Genomic DNA, 19977 nt, shown 5'->3' on the forward strand with positions numbered 1-19977 from the left:
GGCCCTTTTGTAGAGAATACACTGTCATAATTTATAGAAGCCTTGCCCAGATTGGCTCCAATAGACAACTCTATAAGCAGGAAGGACATTATTTCTGCTTATCACTGTTTGTTGGCATGGCCTCCCCGCGGATCTCGCAGGCCAGAGCCTGAGGGAGTTCCAGTACAATGACGTCCTGATTCAGGCTTCCCTGAATTCCCCCGCCATACAAACACAGACGGAAAACATCTTTCCCTGGAGTATCATCAACATCGCCATCTCTGTTTTCTCCATTAAAGGTGACAGTGTTTTTCCCTGCAACACTCTCGACATGCCAACATGCAGCCACTCCCCTTTTCCTTAGGAGTTCCAGAACTCCACATGGCACGTCTGTAAAAACAGAAGCTGGATAGTTCTGATGCATGGTGAGTATGCATGGATGCTTGTCCATCATTACAGAGAGAGAGAGAGCGAGAGAGAGTGCAGAATGCCAGTGTGACTCCTGGTGAAAATAAAGGGTTAAATCTCTCTTTTAGTGTGGTGAGTGAGTGTTCTCTCAACAGCTGCTTTGCATCTAGAGCCCAGAGAAAGAGAGGATAGTGGGATTGATGTGGAGCGTTCTGAACAGGAACACTTTAGATTCCGGACTCCTGTCACTCCTCAGTGACGTGTGTTCTGGTTCCTAGCTCTATGATTCTGGTGTGCCAGAGGACGCTGCCCACTGGGAGGACGACAATGCCCCCTCATCTGCAACCCAGACACCTCCTGCCTCTTCTCCATGTCATTCTACTCTGCCTCCATGCAACTGCCTGGCCCCACGGTAAGAGCTGGAGCGATGATTTCATCATATACTGATGATAACACGTTTCATTCAGATGTATGACTCTGCAAAGCCTGCTGTAACTTGTATTAGCCTCCCTATTCTGAAGTGTTCACACAACTTCCATTGTTCGTTTTTCTTTTGCAGTTGCTGAGTAATTTATTTCCTCTCTGAGTCATATGGGCATACCTAGTCATGTCTGGGTTTTAACTTCTCTAGTCACTTACCTAGTCAAGTCTGGGTTTTAACTTCTCTAGTCACTTACCTAGTCATGTCTGGGTTTTAACTTCTCTAGTCACTTACCTAGTCATGTCTGGGTTTTAACTTCTCTAGTCACTTACCTAGTCATGTCTGGGTTTTAACTTCTCTAGTCACTTACCTAGTCAAGTCTGGATTCTAAGTTCTCTGCTGTCTAGAAAGTCTGGGACTTTTCTGTCTCTAGTCACTTACCTAGTCATTCTGGTTTTAACTCTCAGACTGTAACTAGAATATGTATGACTTTAGACTCTATTTAAACCCCCTTGTCATGTCCTGACTCAGTCACTTACCTAGTCATGTGCTGGGTTTTAGTTTTAGGTCAGCTCAGTCTTGTCTGTGTGATTGTTCTGTGTTTTAACTTCTCTAGTCACTTACCTAGTCATGTCTGGGTTCTTTCTTCCTAGTCATTATAGTCATGTCTGGTTTAATTCTTTGTCACTTAGTTTTGTGGGTACTTCTCTAGTTGCACTTACCTAGTCATGTGCCTGCATTAACTTCTCTAGTCACTTACCTAGTCAAGTCTGGATTCTAAGTTCTCTGCTGTTAGAAAGCTGGGGACATTTTCTGTGTATTGCCACACTCATTTTGACCAGACTGTAATGAGAATATGTATGACTGTAGAACTCTATTAAACCCCCTAGAAATTGAATTGGCATAATAAAATAATCCCTGTAAAAAGACGTCAGTTTAAACTAGAGATATCTGTTCACCTAGATATATGTCAATCCGCCGATGTTGCACTTCTGAATCTGCGGTGAAAGGTGACAGAGCTAGAGTGATGTTTGTCAGACCATGAGACATCCCCAAAATTGGTCTTCTCACAAAATCATCTGTAGCATCCGAACAGTTTGGCCTGACCCCTCTATGGAAAGATGAGACTCTAACGAACACGGTGGTGTTCTCCATTTTGCTCTACAACCCCCACAAACATATTAGAACTTGTCTGAAGTCGGTACAGCCGATCTGTCGACTTCTGTCTGTAGCGTCCAAAACATTTTGGTCTACACACTACTATGATGTGAGACTCTCATGAACACGTACATGTGGTTGTTATGCTCTAGGACGCTCACAGGCCTCACAAGACGTGCCTGAAGGTCCCCGGTAACAGTTAAAAAATGAATGGAAGTGTATATGGAGACTTAGTGATCAAATAAAAAAACAACAACAAACGTTTCTCTCAGATATAATATAGGACAGACACTTCAGAACAAACTTCCTTTAGCTTTTTTGGGGACTATCTGTTGTTCAATGTAGTGAATCTGTTATTCAATGTGTTTGTATGAGCAGTAAGGCCAAATACATTTTTTCATCAACTATTTATTTTTATATTGTATTTATACTTCAAGGGGTCCTAAAATGTCAAATCAAATAGATAAATGATCCTTGGTATGACCTTAAAACAATTCCATATAGATAGTAGAACCCCAGATTAGACAGGGTTTAGTCTGTAGAGGGTCAAAGACATGTCTTTGGCACCATCACGAGATAGGGTCAGATTGGGTTTGGGGGGTTACTTGCTATTGTAATGACCCCTGGGGGAGCACGATGTGAACTGTGAACCATGACTTTACGATTCAAGCACATTACCCCTGTTCCAATAGGATTAACCCACTCAGCAGAGTTAGTCACCAGAGAACTGTACAATCACAGCATAGAATCACATTGGTTCCTTTTCTTGTCTCTCACATAGAACTTGCCAGAAGGCACCTGGAAGTTGATGAGAGGTATCTAACCAATTATAGTCTCACAGATGATTGCTACCCTAAACCCTCTTCCAGTGTACACATGCTATACTTAAGCAATAAGGCCCGAGGAGGTGTTATATATTGGCCAATATACCACGCCTAAAGTCTGTTCTTAGGACATAGCCCTTAGCAGTGATATATTGGCTATATACAACAAACCCCTGAGGTGCCATATTGCCATTATAAACTGTTTACCAACATAAATATGACTGTAAATTAGTTTTGCATCATACCCGTGGCATATTGTCTGATATACACACTGCTAGAATGTTGTTTCAGCGAATCAGCATCCAGGACCCAAACTACTGTACCTAGTTTATAATTTAGCTATGGCTGCGTTTACACAGGCAGCACAATTCTGATATTTTGCCCAATCATTGGCAAAAAGAGCTGATCTGATTGGTCAAAAGACCAATTAGTGAAAATAAAATATTATAATTGGTCTGACAGGTTAAACTCAGCGCTAGAGCCCTAGTCAAACAAACGTGATAACCAGATCTCTGAGATAGCAAAAGTAAGCTTTATACAAATAACTTTATCCCCCAAAAACACTCTTCCAGTACAGAGAGGAAACATTAAAATGTATTTACAGTTGAGGTGTTGCGATCAAACTGTAGCTAAATATTATTTTGGAAAGTATATGTCATGAATCCAAATGTGCATTCATGTAGACTACAGAGCATGTTATTTTACAAAAGCAGTAATCATAGACAAATGAATGCCACGTTTTCTTTTTTTAACTTTACCTTTATTTAGCTAGGCAAGTCAGTTAAGAACAAATTCTTATTTACAATGACGGCCTAGGAACGGTGGGTTAACTGCCTTGTTCAGGGGCAGAACGAAAGATTTTTACCGTGTCAGCTCAGGGATTTGATCTTGCAACCTTTCGGTTACAAGTCAAGTGCTCTAACCACTAGGATACCTTGATTCACAACATGCCAGTCTCTTTATGTGAAACTCCCTTGATACAGCATTGCTTGTTCTTTTGAGTTTAGGCTGGGTATCATGTGTTGTACAGGTATGTATTAATACATGTGTGAATTGGAAATGTGTTTCTTTTTGCATATCCCAACTCTCCCTGAGACACCCTCAGGGAATGGGGTCACAACCAGGGTCAGCCATTGTCAATGGCGACCCTGGAGCAATTAGGGTTCAATGCCTTGCTCAAGGGCACATTCTTCAACTTGCCGGGCTCTGGGATTCGATCTAGCGACCTTTCGGTTACTGACCCAACGCTCTAACCGTTAGGCTACTTGCCACGCTAAAATGGGCTTTAGGAAATACATTTGATTGACTGATTGATTGATTTTAGATTCCAGAGGTGTGGTGGATGACAAGTGTCCCAGCTCAGAGTGGAACCACATGTGTAGGGACTGTTGTGAGTACCAGCTGATCCAGTGTAGATGTCCTTCCCAGGGGGCACGGGTGGGCTACTCCGTCCCCTGCTGCCGCAACCAACTGGACCATTGTGACCCCTGCATCATCCACCCTGGTAAACAACCTGTCAGACCTCTACCAAAGATACTGGTAACTAACCCCAAGATATCTCATTGTTGTCGTTTCCAGTGGGAGCAAATGAAGCATATTGGGCAGAACAGGCATGGAGGTGGGCAGAACCAAGCACGACCTAGCGAGATCCTATTGTCATGTTTTAGCATATATTTGCATATTTCCGCTAGGTAACACCTTCTTTGTGAAGTGTTCATGTGCAATAATTAAATTCGCCGTTGCATTCCTTGTAAACAAAACAATTTTTTGGAACTTTGGTAAAGGGTCAAGTATACAAAACTTAGTCCACTCTGTTCATAACAGATTGTAATTTGTGAAGAGAACTGTATTGACACCAAGTTTCATTTAGCTCTATTTTCTCCCGCTTTACGCCCCTGGACTTCCTCTCATCACCAAATTTGGTGGTGAGAAGCAGCTCTAAACGGACGCTTCATATTTCTACATCCTGTGAGACGTCTGTCTCCTTCTTTTAATCTGTGCCTCTACTGCTTCCCTGTTACTCCCTTCCAGCTTTCTTACCCAATATAACTGTTTGCACACTGACATTTTTCTTCTTATTCTTCACATGTTGATAATGCTTTACGTTAAGATGTACATACAAGGATTTAGTAGTTTATTCACTTTTTCTTACAGATTTATAAACGTTTAATTAACCAAAACATTGAAAGTGATAAAGCATTGGTTGAAATTGCATGCCATTTAGCTGCTTGCAGAACACTGATCTGATCCCCTGACTCCCCTGTTTCTCCTCTTCCCTCAGGCTGCAGTCTGTTTGAGAACTGTAAAACCTGTCACAATGGGACGTGGGAGGCCAAGGATGATTTCTTCATCCGAGGGAGATTCTGTACGGACTGTCGTCAGGGCTGGGCAGGTGGAGACTGCAAGAGTGAGTCAGCTGTTTCAGGGGTAGAGCATTTTGTAAATTACAGTCCTTGGGAGTTTCTCACTTGTTTCATTGCCAGTGTTGGGGAGTAGTGAACTACATTGAAATGTTGGTACCGTTTTAGTAGTTAATTACTTTTTAGCCATATAATGTTAGTGGTGTAGCTAACTACTGGAACTACACACTACTTTTTAGCCATATAGTGGTGTAGCTAACTACTGGAACTACACACTACTTTTTAGCCATATAATGTTAGTGGTGTAGCTAACTACTGGAACTACACACTACTTTTTAGCCATATAATGTTAGTGGTGTAGCTAACTACTGGAACTACACACTACTTTTTAACCATATAGTGGTGTAGCTAACTACTGGAACTACACACTACTTTTTAACCATATAGTGGTGTAGCTAACTACTGGAACTACACACTACTTTTTAGCCATATAGTGATGTATCTAACTACTGGAACTACACACTACTTTTTAGCCATATAGTGATGTATCTAACTACTGGAACTACACACTACTTTTTAACCATATAGTGGTGTATCTAACTACTGGAACTACACACTACTTTTTAGTCATATAGTGGTGTATCTAACTACTGGAACTACACACTACTTTTATCCATATAGTGGTGTAGCTAACTACTGGAACTACACAGTACTTTTTAACCATATAGTGGTGTATTTATCTATTGGAACTACACACTACTTTTTAGCCATATAGTGGTGTAGCTAACTACTGGAACTACACACTACTTTTTTTGCTAAAACAAAATGTGTGAAGTAGGCAATAATTTCCTTACTTTTTTGGCATCAGACCTGTCTAATTCATCATACCTGTCTAATTCCTCATACCTGTCTAATTCATCAGACCTGTCTAATTCCTCATACCTGTCTAATTCCTCATACCTGTCTAATTCCTCAGACCTGTCTATTCATCAGACCTGTCTAATTCCTCAGACCTGTCTAATTCCTCAGACCTGTCTAATCCACCAGACCTGTCTAATTCCTCAGACCTGTCTAATCCATCAGACCTGTCTAAATCATCAGACCTGTCTAATTCTCACTTGAAACATAGTTTGTATCTTTAATAGGCTAAATTACACACTATGTAATCACCTGACTACAGAGTGATCTGTTCTTGCAATTTGTATTCTATGACATTTCATATTTATATATGATGAATCACAAAGTAACTTCAGTTAGGTAAGCTATGTTTATAACTTTAGTGTAGCTTAACTTCTGCCAATGTGATGTAATTGGTAGCTTGGTAAACTATATTTTCAGAGGAGCTTCCCCAACACTGTTCATTACACATTTACTTGATTGACTTGCTGCAAACATCTATGTTCTAATCTATAGTCATCTTGTGTTGCATTATGGGATCTCAGAGTATGTGTTCTTGTCCCTAGCATGTGGAGGGGTGATTCGTAGAGCCCAGGGCCACATCATGCTGGAGAGTTACCCCATCAATGCGCACTGTGAGTGGAGGGTGCAGGTAGAGAGAGGGGAGAACGTGGAGCTCAGGTCGGTCCCTGAATTGATTATACTGCACTATACTGTCAAATTCATTGAATCTCTCATTGGCTTTCATGAAGTTCAATTGTATTCTATGAGGAAGTTGTCTGTCACAATCCAGTCGCAGCTTTTCATGGATCCGTAATGAAAAAACTTGATTCAATAAGGTAGTAAGAGGCTGTCCTAATATGGACACTATATAGATTAATATCTTATCCTACTTGACAGCCAAACATGATGATAACAAAGACCTTGTTTGGATCCGCCCAGGTTCTCCATGCTTAGTCTAGAGCCTGACCACAACTGTCACTATGACTACGTGGAGCTGCGGGATGGTGACAGCCTGAGCTCCCCCGTCATTGGCCGGTTTTGTGGGAATGAGCTGCCTCCACCAATCAGAACCTCTGGAAGCAAGCTGCACGTCCTGTTTGTCTCAGACGGCTACAACAACTTTGATGGCTTCTTTGCCGCTTTTCAGCAGATCTCAGGTAGCTACAGGCAGGTTTTATTGCCATTATGAACAAGACTTTAGCATAGATGTTGCATGTCCTTATATGGTTATATTTTGGCCAAGATTATTTCAATTATTTCAATCTATCTAGCCTGTCTGTCTGTCAGTCAGCCTGTCTGCTGCTCAGCCTATTATTCACTATTCATTAATAATCTGTCTAATTGTCTGTTTGTTTTATATTTGCTGCTCCCTTGCAGCGTGCAGCCCCTCCCCTTGTCAGCACCATGGAACCTGTTTGCTGAACCCAGTACAGTCTTTTCGCTGTGCATGTCTGGCAGGCTACACAGGTCAACTGTGTGAGAATGGTTAGTGATCCGTCTGGTACCCATAACCTAATTTCCTCCCCAAACAAAGTGAGTTATTCATTTCATTCAGGTATTATAAAACCTAGCTCTACTGCTTCCTGGGAGGAAAACATTTTACTGCAGTGGGTTATATCAGGGTCATACAGAACTTTTTACTGCAGTGGGTTATATCAGGGTCATACAGAACCTTTTACTGCAGTGGGTTATATCAGGGTCACACAGAGTGTTTCTTGGTAGTCTTAAACAAAACTACATTGAAACAAAAGTATACACCTCACACACATGGTTATGGGCTTAAAAAAAGAAGACACCTGTACAATGTCAGATATAGAGTTGAAATGTATTACATTTTGAGTTTGCATCACAATATTACACTTTATATGCACAGGACACTGACATATAACAAAACTGTTTGACATAGAAACACCAGATTTTCATCAGTTACATTTTTTGTAAATCTTTATTAAAAATATAACATTCCACCCATGAGGCCAAAGGGGACGCTATTGGTCACTGACTGCAGGAAAAGGCTACGGGTCATTTCAGGAGTCCAGACCAAGCTGGGGATGGTTGATATAATATTTCTACACAGACAACACTTAGTCTCTCTTTCTCTCTCTCTGCCTTCCAGTTGCTAGGAGTCAGGTGTGTGTGTTGCCAGCGAGGCCCGTGAACGGGGAGCTCCTCTCTGTGTACGGCCTGGAGGATGAGCTCCTGGCTGTTCAGTACCTGTGCCACCCACCCTACACACTGACTGGCACCCCCCAGAGGACCTGCCTGCCCAACGCCACCTGGAGTGGCACGGTGCCCATCTGTGGGAAGGTAGATAAAGGTAAAGTTAAAGATCATGTAAATGAATGGATCATCTTTATTGATCCCCTCCACAGACAGGAATGTTGCAGACCTGAGTACTGATGGAACAGGTACATTACACTAGATGATGCCTCACGTGTCAGTAAAAGAAACTACACAAGGAAAACAAGAAGAGAGTACACAAAGAAAACAAGAAGAGAGTACACAAGGGAAACAAGAAGCGAGTACACAAGGAAAACAAGAAGAGAGTACACAAGGAAAACAAGAAGAGAGTACACAAGGAAGACAAGAAGAGAGTACACAAGGAAAACAAGAAGAGAGTACACAAGGAAAACAAGAAGAGAGTACACAAGGAAAACAAGAAGAGAGTACACAAGGAAGACAAGAAGAGAGTACACAAGGAAAACAAGAAGAGAGTACACAAGGAAGACAAGAAGAGTACACAAGGAAAACAAGAAGAGAGTACACAAGGAAGACAAGAAGAGAGTACACAAGGAAGACAAGAAGAGAGTACACAAGGAAAACAAGAAGAGAGTACACAAGGAAGACAAGAAGAGAGTACACAAGGAAAACAAGAAGAGAGTACACAAGGAAAACAAGAAGCGAGTACACAAGGAAAACAAGAAGAGAGTACACAAGGAAAACAAGAAGAGAGTACACAAGGAAAACAAGAAGAGTACACAAGGAAAACAAGAAGAGAGTACACAAGGAAAACAAGAAGAGAGTACACAAGGAAAACAAGAAGAGAGTACACAAGGAAAACAAGAAGAGTACACAAGGAAAACAAGAAGAGAGTACACAAGGAATGAGCATACACAACATAGTCATGGTAGACCATTGAATGACCAGTCCATTTCTCAATACATGACTCTCCTCCATCTCTTCGTGTCTCTCAGAGCCCATTAGACCCAGTCAGAGGGGTGCAGACCCAGTCAGAGGGCTCGGGGTGTGTCCTCCTCCAGCCAGGCTGCACCATGGCTACCTCCAGCTGGTCCGGGGCTCTGGAGGAGGTCCCGACACAGTCGACTACTTCTGTAACACCTCCTACATCCTGAGTGGAGGCTCCCGGAGCACCTGTCTCCCAGATGGCTCGTGGAGTGGCCGGCAACCACTGTGTGTGAGAGGTATGCTGACAGAAAACAGCCATTTAGATAAAACACCTGCACATGTTTATCCACATTTATAAACTGACTTGTTCCAGCCCTGAATGCTGCTTGGCAGACAGCCGTGGTTCGAGCCCTGAATGCTGATTGGCAGACAGCCGTGGTTCGAGCCCTGAATGCTGATTGTCTGAAAGCCGTGGTTACAGCCCTGAATGCTGATTGTCTGAAAGCCGTGGTTACAGCCCTGAATGCTGATTGTCTGAAAGCCGTGGTATATCAGACCGTGTCAGACCGTGTAACAAAACATACATTTTTACTGCTCTAATTACGTTGGTAACCAGTTTATAATAGCCATAAGGCACCTCGAGGTTTGTGTTATGTAGCCAATATATTACGGCTAAGGGCTGTGTCCAGGTACTCTGCGTTGCGCTGTGCATAAGAACAGCCCTTAGGCGTGGTATATTGGCGATATATCACACCCCCTTGGGCCTTATTGCTTAAATAACATCAGACTGTACAGTGCTTTAGTGCTATTGTTTAAGTTACTGGACAATACTGTTGATTACGTGGTTAAGGGCTGTTTCTCTGTGTCCACAGCCTGTCGAGAGCCTAAGGTATCTGAGCTGGTGAGACACAAGGTTGTGAAGCCAAAGGCCCCATCCAGGTATGACCCGTACATCCAGGTATGGGCCGTACATCCATGTATGCCCGTACATCCAGGTATGAGCCGTACATCCAGGTATGAGCCGTACATCCAGGTATGAGCCGTACATCCAGGTATGAGCCGTACATCCAGGTATGAGCCGTACATCCAGGTATGAGCCGTACATCCAGGTATGAGCCGTACATCCAGGTATGAGCCGTACATCCAGGTATGAGACGTACATCCAGGTATGAGCCGTACATCCAGGTATGAGCCGTACTAACACTACTATACGTCTCATTCTGACTGTTTGTATGTCAATCTGTACACAACCGACACATTGATTGAATTTCTACACTGCTTCTGGTTTTTGAGTGGATTAGGTTTTATTTTACAGCAGTGGTGTCAAACTCATTCCACAGAGGGCGAAATGTCTACAGGTTTTAGTTTTTTTCCTTTCAATTAAGACCTAGACAACCTGGTGAGGGGAGTTCCTTATTAATTAGTGACCTTAATTCATCAATCAAGTACAAGGGTGGAGCGAAAACCCACAGACACTCTGCCCTCCTCGGAACGAGTTTGACACATGTTTTACAGACAATAACTTCCCAGTAAACATTTATTCTACATCTCTTTTAAACATGTCCATTGTTAAGTGTATTCTCCTTGTACACAGACACCTTCTCTGTCCCCTACTACAGGAGAAGTCCAGTCCACAGGCTTCACACCTCATCCAGGCATAAGGTCTATGACAGTCTCCCCCCTGGCATGGACCCACCCTCCTCAGGGAACCTCTCCAGCACCCAAGACCCTATCCTTGGGGAGTTACCCCGTGGTTTCCACCACCTGTACACTAGCATAGAGTATGAGTGTGCCTCCTCTCTCTACCAACACTATGGTAGCCCCCGGCGCACCTGTCTGAAGACTGGCAGGTGGAGTGGGCGTCATGTCTCCTGCTCGCCAGGTGAGGGCAGCGCTGACTTAAAGAAAAGATGCAAAGAAAGGGAGATGTACTCAAACAGCCAATGTCTTGAGGGAATGAACAGATTTGGTTTTACGAATATGGTCCCACTTTATTTGATCCATTTATACAATTCAGTACACATTAATTAAACATTTCAGATCACTGTACAAGTGTCCCTAATGCATTTACGTCAGTCAGCAGATGCTCCGGTTAAGTGCTTTGCTCAAGGGCACATTTGGCTGATTTTTTACCTAGTTGGCTCGGGGATTCGAACCAGCGACCTTTCGATTACTGACCGAACACTCCTAACTGCTAGGCTACCTGCCTCCACAGGTGTACATGGTAGTTAGAAACATAGTCAGAAACAACCTATTTCCTCTCCCATCTCTGACACCTACTCCTCTCTCTTTCTGTAACAGTGTGTGGTCAACTCCCAGCAGCCTTCAGCCCTCAGAACCTCACTGAGATTGGCTGGCCCTGGCATGCAGCCATCTACCTCCGCTCCCCCAGCATCCGCAGTGCTGGCTCTGGCCTACAGGGGGCACCAGAGGATGCCTCCTCTCCCTGGCAGCTGGCGTGCAGTGGAGCACTCGTCACCCAGCTCAGTGTGCTGTTGGCAGCTCACTGCCTGGTGGTGGCAGGAGTGGGCAAGCCGCAGTGGGTAGATCCAGCCGACATTAAAGTGGTGATGGGAATACACAGCCCGGGCCAGATGAGGACACTGAAACAACTGCAGGTGGGTGTGAGTGATGCTAAGCTAGGGGGATGCTGTATCTAGACAGGGGGTAAAAGTCTCTCTTGAAGTCTGTGAATACAGTTGTGAAGCCACTATAATACTGTCTTGACAATGTCTAAAAGGGGCAATCTGCAGTTCAAACAATAACAAAGCAGGCACACCACCACTGTTTTTGGTAAAAAGCTGTGGAATGTGGCTGGAGAAATGTAACCACTCTCAAATTCATAGACAGAGCTATGGATTGCAAGGACTGACCATCCATAATGATAAAAAATTATAGTTGTTAACTGTATTTTGAGGCTATACAGTGTTTGTTTACATTTACGTTGTTTACAAACATTGGAACAAAAGAAGCTTAAATGTTGGGTTCAGATGGGGTACGACAATATAACTAAATTCATGAGGCATTGTTAAGTTATACTCTAAAATAATGGGTATAAGAATGGGTATCAATGGGTATTTATCATTCATTTATAAGTGGATGAAGGAACTGCAGATTGCTCCTTTAATGACTACCAAAACATGCCAAGGTGATTTATGATCGGCCCATTTTAAAGGTGCAGTCCAGTTTTCTTGATTTTCCATATCATATCAGATTATAAACCAACTTGTTGTTCCTCTAATACGTGTTGTGGTATAACTGTAAAATACCATTCAAAGATCCTGTGTCCTCCACATCATCATTTCCAACAAATGATGTAATATTTGGATATCATCAGATTTCACTGAAACACATTTCTGTCAGCATTGTAAAATCATTAGGTAAATGGAGCTTCAAGTAGGCCCATAAGGTGTTAATATGTGGGCAATATAGTCACTTCAAATCCTGAACTGAGAAACACCTACAGGTGTAGGATCTTAATTTGAGCCAGTTTGCTACAGCAGGAAAATAATCTTGCAGCACCAGGAAATGAGAATTATTATATGGATTATAATTAATGGACATGTTTGTTGGGGTTGATGTATTTTGCATAAGGGAAATCAAGTCTGTCGTATCAAAGTGTAAATTTCAAACTTCAGAAGCCTTTCTAAACCTCAAATACACTACAAGTTTTACATTTCCTGCACTGTTCTTCTACAACAGGGTGATCAAATTAAGATCCTACATCTGTATGACACACTGGTTTAAATCATATATTGTCATGTCCATGGGGATGTAGGAAACCAAGGTTGGGGGTTTGTCCTAAACAATTAGACCTCCTTGCGTTATGCACAAACACTTCCCTCCGGAGAACAGATTGTAAGACTATTGTCGCCAACCTCACCGACCAAATCTCAATGCACATGGCAAGTCAGTAAGCTGTGCTTAGGTCTGGCCAAGTTGCATGCTGGGACACTTATGTGTTTAGACTGAGCCAAGCAAGCTGCCACTGCTCTAACTCTCCGCACGGCATTCATTTTGCTCCATCTGTCTCATGTCTCCTCTGATCCAACAGGTTTCCTCTGTCCTGGTCCATCCCAGCTTTGATCCTGTGACACTGGACTCGGACCTGGCCGTTCTGAATCTACGGGACAAGGCCAAGATCAGTGAGCGTGTTCTGCCCGTGTGTCTCCCCAAAATGCAAGGCGGGGAGGTGACAGCCACACAGGGCTATGCCACAGGCTGGCTCCTTGCATCTGACTCAAGGTCCAGTTCCAAACCCAGCCTAGACACCGAGACAGCCCAGACTGGAGTGGTTGAGCTGGGGGATGTCGTTCAGTGCGAGAGGCAGTTTGCTCAGAGCGGGGCCCCTGTCACCATCACTGACAATATGCTGTGTGCAATACGCCACCCTCTCAATCCCACCAAGCCTTGCCCCACTGTCAGCGCAGGCATTACAATCATACCATCTCCTGCCACTAAGCCATCATCGGGTCCTTCGGAGGGACAGGGGGATGATAGTGTTGTCTGGGAGCTTCTGGCTTTAGAAAGTTTTGGTTATGAGAAATGGAACTGTGGCCCAGGGCTTTACACAGTCCATACCCGGATAAACAACTTCAAAGACTGGATACAGAAAAACATGAAGTAGATCTCTGATTTGACTCCAGTCTCAGCCACTCTGTCACCATCATTGACAGTCTGTGTTATTTTCTAACAACTCACTTACTCACTGTTGCCAGTTCCCTGAAACAGATAACAGGGCTAAGTGCTTGGCAGTGTATTCGGCTGAGCCAATTGGAAACTTCCTAAGACGAGATGTGGGGAGGACAGTCATCCCTGGCACTATTTACTATGATGTATATTTAGCACTAATTACTATTATGTACACTGAACAAAAATATAAACGCAACATGTAAAGTGCTGGTCCCATGTTTCATGAGCTGAAATAAAAGATCCCAGAACTGTTCCATAAGCACAAAAAGCTTATTTCTCTCAAATTTTGTACACAAATGTGTTTACATTCCTGTTAGTGAGCATTTCTCCTTTGCCAAGACAATCCATCCACCTGACAGGTGTGGCATATCAAGAAGCTGATTAAACAGCATGATCATTACACAGGTGCACCTTGTGCTGGGGACAATAAAAGGTAACTTTAAAATGTGCAGTTTGGTTACATTTTATTTCCTGTTACAGTATGAATCTCATTTCATGCATTTCTTTTTTTTGTACTGGCCCCCTGTGGGAAACACCAACCCTGGCGACCATCTCACAGAAGCTAGAATGCCACAAATGTCTCAAGTTTTGAGGGAGAGTGCAATTGGCATGCTGACTGCAGGAATGTCCACAATAGCTGTTGCCAGATAATTTAATGTTCATTTCTCTACCATAAACTGACTAGGACGTTGTTTTAGAGAATTTGGTAGTACGTCCAACCGGCCTCCCAACCGCAGACCACGTATATGATGTCGTGTGAACGGTTTGCTGATGTCAACATTGTGAACAAAGTGCCCCATGGTGGCGGTGGGGTTATGGTATGGGCAGGCATAAGCTACGGACAATGAACACAATTGCATTGTATCGATGGCAATTTGAGTACACAGAGATACCGTATTTGTATTTATTATGGATCCCCATTAGATGCTAACAAGACAGCAGCTACTCTTCCTGGGGTCCAGTAAAATTAAGGCAGTTATACATTTTTTTAAACATTATAATACATTCACAACATATACCATAACGAGATCCTGAGGCCCATTGTCGTGCCATTCATCCGCCACCATCACCTCATGTTTCAGCATGATAATGCACAGCCCCATGTTGCAAGGATCTGTACACAATTCCTGGAAGCTGAAAATGTCCCAGTTCTTCCATAGCATGTAATCTCACCAGACATGTCACCCATTGAGCAAGTTTGGGATGCTCTTGATCGACGTGTACGACAATGTGTTCCAGTTCCCGCCAATAACTTCACGCAGCCATTGAAGATGAGTGGAACAACATTCCACAGGCCACAACCAACAGCCTGATCAACTCTATGAGAAGTAGCTGTGTCACGCTGCATGAGGCAAATGCATATATACAGATGCATATCTGTATTCCCAGTCATGAACTCTGTAGATTAGGGCCTAATGATTTGATTTCAATTGACTGATTTCCTGATGTGAGCTGTTGCATGTTGCATTTATATTTTTGTTCAGTGTATATTTAGCACTGATTACTATGATGTATATTGACTTACTACTCATCCAATGAGAATGTCATGGCCTGCAAGGAAATTATGAGGATTTTAGAAGTCAGACGCATCACTTGCAAGGCCAGTAAAACGATTACGCCCATATCCTAACCATATCATAGCCATAAAATCACCATATAATAACCATAACATAACCACATCATAACCATGCCATAACCATATCCTAACCATATCCTAACCATAAAATCACCATGTAATAACCATAAAATAATATCATAACCATAAAATCACGAAATAATAACCATATCCTAACCATATCATAACCATAAAATCACCATATAATAACCATAAAATAATAATATCATAACCGTAAAATCACCATTTAATAACCATATCATAACCATATCCTAACCATAGAATCACCATATAATAACCATAAAATAATATCATAACCATAAACTCACCATATAATAACCATAAAATAACCATATCATAACCATAAAATCACCATATAATAACCATCACATAACCGTATCCTAATCATATCATAATCATAAAATAACCATATCATTATTATATCATAACCATAAAATCATGATAAAATAACCGATATTATAATTATATCATAACCATAAAAGAACCATATAATAACCATATCATAATCATAACATAACCATATCATAATGATATCATAGTCATATCATAATTATATCAGAAACATATAATAACCATATCATAACCATAGCATAATCATATCATAATGATATCATAGTCATATCATAATTATATCAGAAACATAAAATAACCATATCATAACCATAGCATAATCATATCATAGCCTTGTTTCATCCGCGGTTAAAAACAAGATTTTTGTACATTTTGGATAATTTAAATAATAGAATAATAAATACTTTTTTGTTGAACGTATGTGTGTATGTATAGTTGTATGCATGTACTGTACTGTTCTGTTGTGTCTGTCTGTTTGTCGATCCCTATGTACAGTACAGTAGGTCTACGCACTATACTATGCTGTACTATACTATACTGTACTGTACTGTTCTGTTGTGTCCTGTCTGTTTGTCGATCCCTATGTACAGTACAGTAGGTCTACGCACTATACTGTGCTGTACTATACTATACTGTACTGTTCTGTTGTGTTGTGTCTGTCTGTTTGTCGATCCCTATGTACAGTACAGTAGGTCTACGCACTATACTATGCTGTACTATACTATACTGTACTGTACTGTTCTGTTGTGTCTGTCTGTTTGTCGATCCCTATGTACAGTACAGTAGGTCTACGCACTATACTATGCTGTACTATACTATACTGTACTGTACTGTTCTGTTGTGTCTGTCTGTTTGTCGATCCCTATGTACAGTACAGTAGGTCTACGCACTATACTGTGCTCTACTATACTATACTGTACTGTACTGTTCTGTTGTGTCCTGTCTGTTTGTCGATCCCTATGTACAGTACAGTAGGTCTACGCACTATACTATGCTGTACTATACTTTACTGTACTGTACTGTTCTGTTGTGTCTGTCTGTTTGTCGATCCCTATGTACAGTACAGTAGGTCTACGCACTATACTGTGCTGTACTATACTATACTGTACTGTACTGTTCTGTTGTGTCCTGTCTGTTTGTCGATCCCTATGTACAGTACAGTAGGTCTACGCACTATACTGTGCTGTACTATACTATACTGTACTGTACTGTTCTGTTGTGTCCTGTCTGTTTGTCGATCCCTATGTACAGTACAGTAGGTCTAGGCACTATACTATGCTGTACTATACTATACTGTACTGTACTGTTCTGTTGTGTCTGTCTGTTTGTCGATCCCTATGTACAGTACAGTAGGTCTACGCACAATACTATGCTGTACTATACTATACTATACTATACTGTACTATACTATGCTGTAAGTACTGTGTACATTAAAATGACTGTGAAGGTGAATGTGTGTTGTGTGTACCTGCGTGTCTGTGTGAGCCACACTGTAGACAGTCAAACATGTGCTGTCAGTCATTGAGAATCACTTAGAGGATTTGTGGTCCTTATCCTCTGTTTGTCAGACAGACAGACACCTCAGCTTTCCCCCAGCTCCTCAGAACAGGACGACACCCTTAGAGCCAATGGAATTACACAATGGGAGATTCTCAGTTGGATTTCCTTGACTCCTCACGTCCTCTCTCCTCGCCTTCTTCTCAAGACCCGTTGGAGGAGAAGGTCAGAGGCGTTTTGAGAAGGAGGCGAAGAGAGAGGACGCGAGGAGTCAAGGAAATGCAATTGAGATTCTTCTCATGCATGCTACCATAGCAACAGTCACTACCATGGTTAGTGTGGATATCAATGGGTAACCCAAATCATGGTTGACCATAAAATCGAATGTATTTGAGAAGTGGTTGGAATGGCGTACTGAAGCTTCAGTTACTGTTCTCTAAATCAATGACTCACATAATAACTGTACAAATTCGTGTTCAAGTGGAGAAGGCAGTTACACTAATGAAAAAAGAGTAATTGTGATTGAATTGTGATACTCAAGAAGACACCATACCAGTTTAGTGGCCTTGCAGTTAAGTAACGCTCTCGTTATAATGACAACTAAGTGTATCTTTAATAGAGAATAATGGGATGTCAGGTGATCGAATCTAGACTTTCACTTGGAGGATCCAGGTTGTCATGACACTGTAAATGTGATGGGGATGGAAGCCTAGTAATCCATTGCTTCTTAGCTTGGCGTACAACCTCCCTCCCCCATTCCATCACACATACACACCTGCATACTAACACCTGAATGGTTTGTCTATGTGTTTGTCTGAGCTGGATAGAGGGAGGTGCAAGGCTTTCCTGTACTAACAGAACAGTAGAAGTAGAAACTGTGGGGAAGAGCTGATGCTGCACTTGAATGAAACTGCTCACTTGCATCATTGAACACAGATTTGAGAGGATTTCCATTTCAGAGTATTCATGGCCTATGTCTGAGTGAAAGTTTCAATACATGGAACCGTATCCACAAAGCATCTCACAAAAGGTCCTAGGAATCCTGTTAAACCCTTTTTTAAGACTATAAAACTCCCAACTCAGAGTAGGTTTTAGGATTATGTTAAAATAGTGTTACATGAAGGTCTAGATTATTTATAGATACTGTTAGATTTAGGTCTAGATTATTTGTAGATGCTGTTGCATGAAGGTCTAGATTATTTATAGATACTGTTACATTTAGGTCTAGATTATTTGTAGATGCTGTTGCATGAAGGTCTAGATTATTTATAGATATGGTTACATGTAGGTTTAGATTATTTATAGATGCTGTTTCATGTAGGTATAGATTATTTATAGATACTGTTACATGGTCTAGATAATTTATAGATATGGTTACATTTATGGGTTGATCATATAGAAATATCAAAACATTATTTTAACAACTCCAGAGCAGTTGCATGTGGGGCAGGAACCACTGATTTGCTGCATTTTTCTATGATCAAGACACTTGCTGGTAACTCTTAAGTGATTAGGACAGCTCATGAGGTGTCCTAAATAGCTGTCGACTAGGTGGGACTCTGATGACTAAAGAGGCTTCATGCATAGCTTTTATTTTTACCACTACTACTACCACTACCACCACCGCTACAAATATTACCACCACCACCGCTACAAATACTACCACCACCACAACTACAAATACTACCACCACCACCACTACAAATACTACCACCACCCCACCACTACTACTACCACTACTACCATTACCACTACTACCACCACCACAACTACTACTACCACTACTACTACTACTACTACTACTACTAATACTATCACTACCACTACCACCACGACCAGTACTACTACTACCACCACCACCACCGCTACAAATACTACCACCACCACCACTGCTACAAATACTACCACCACCACAACTACAAATACTACCACCACCACCACTACAAATACTACCACTACCACCACTACTACTACTACTACTACCACTACTACCACTACCACTACTACCACTACAACCACTACTACTAATACCACCTCTACCACTACCACCACCACCACCACTACTACTACCACTAATACTACCACTACTACTAATACTATCACTACCACTACCACCACCACCACTACCAGTACTACTACTACCACTACCACAGCCACTACTACCACCACCACCACTACTAATACTACCACTACTACTACTACCACTACTACCACCACTACTACAACCACCACTACTACTAATACTACCACTAATACTACCACTACCACCACCACTACTACGAATACAACCACTACCACTAATACTACCACTAATACTACCGGTGCTACTACCACTACTACTAATACTACCACTACCACCACCACCACCACCAGTACTACTACCACTACTACTACCACTTCCACCCACACTACTACTACCACCACTACCATTACTACTACTACTACTACTACTACAATTACTACTTCTACTACTACTACCACCTCTACTAATACTAATACTACAACTTCTACTAATACTACTTCTACTACTACTAATAATAATAATACAAATACTTCTACTACCACCACCACCACTACCAGTACTACTACCACTACTACTACCACTACTACTAATACTACTACCAC

The 19977-nt window shown here is 41.9% G+C and overlaps 1 protein-coding gene across 4 annotated transcripts; it reads left to right on the top strand.

Annotated features, from left to right (window-relative positions):
* The first annotated feature begins 72 nt into the window (after nucleotides 1-72).
* pamr1a (peptidase domain containing associated with muscle regeneration 1a) lies at nucleotides 73-14134 on the top strand. 4 transcript variants are annotated; one of them, XM_045708941.1, is made up of 13 exons: nucleotides 73-404; nucleotides 666-799; nucleotides 4115-4294; nucleotides 5072-5197; nucleotides 6614-6728; nucleotides 6990-7207; nucleotides 7428-7535; nucleotides 8167-8367; nucleotides 9245-9472; nucleotides 10049-10115; nucleotides 10796-11058; nucleotides 11478-11794; nucleotides 13231-14134. In XM_045708941.1, exons 2-13 carry the CDS (start codon nucleotides 670-672, stop codon nucleotides 13801-13803), a joined length of 2526 nt encoding a protein of 841 aa, XP_045564897.1. In that variant the 5' UTR covers nucleotides 73-404; nucleotides 666-669; the 3' UTR covers nucleotides 13804-14134. The 4 variants fall into 4 exon arrangements, with proteins under 4 accessions (XP_045564897.1, XP_045564896.1, XP_045564899.1 ...); XM_045708940.1 differs by lacking the exon at nucleotides 73-404 and having other exon boundaries at nucleotides 415-799; XM_045708943.1 differs by lacking the exon at nucleotides 73-404 and having other exon boundaries at nucleotides 416-799; nucleotides 4115-4329.
* The last annotated feature ends 5843 nt before the right edge of the window (nucleotides 14135-19977 follow it).

This window comes from Salmo salar, chromosome ssa26 (assembly GCF_905237065.1).
Source record: "Salmo salar chromosome ssa26, Ssal_v3.1, whole genome shotgun sequence".
In the NCBI taxonomy this organism is placed as follows: domain Eukaryota; kingdom Metazoa; phylum Chordata; class Actinopteri; order Salmoniformes; family Salmonidae; genus Salmo; species Salmo salar.

Coding starts and splice junctions, on each gene's coding strand:
- pamr1a (XM_045708941.1), top strand. CDS start 670: ATGATTCTGGTGTGCCAGAGGACGCTGCCCACTGGGAGGACGACAATG. Junction 800..4,114: donor TGCAACTGCCTGGCCCCACG/GTAAGAGCTGGA, acceptor GATTGATTTTAG/ATTCCAGAGGTGTGGTGGAT. Junction 11,795..13,230: donor GGACACTGAAACAACTGCAG/GTGGGTGTGAGT, acceptor CTGATCCAACAG/GTTTCCTCTGTCCTGGTCCA.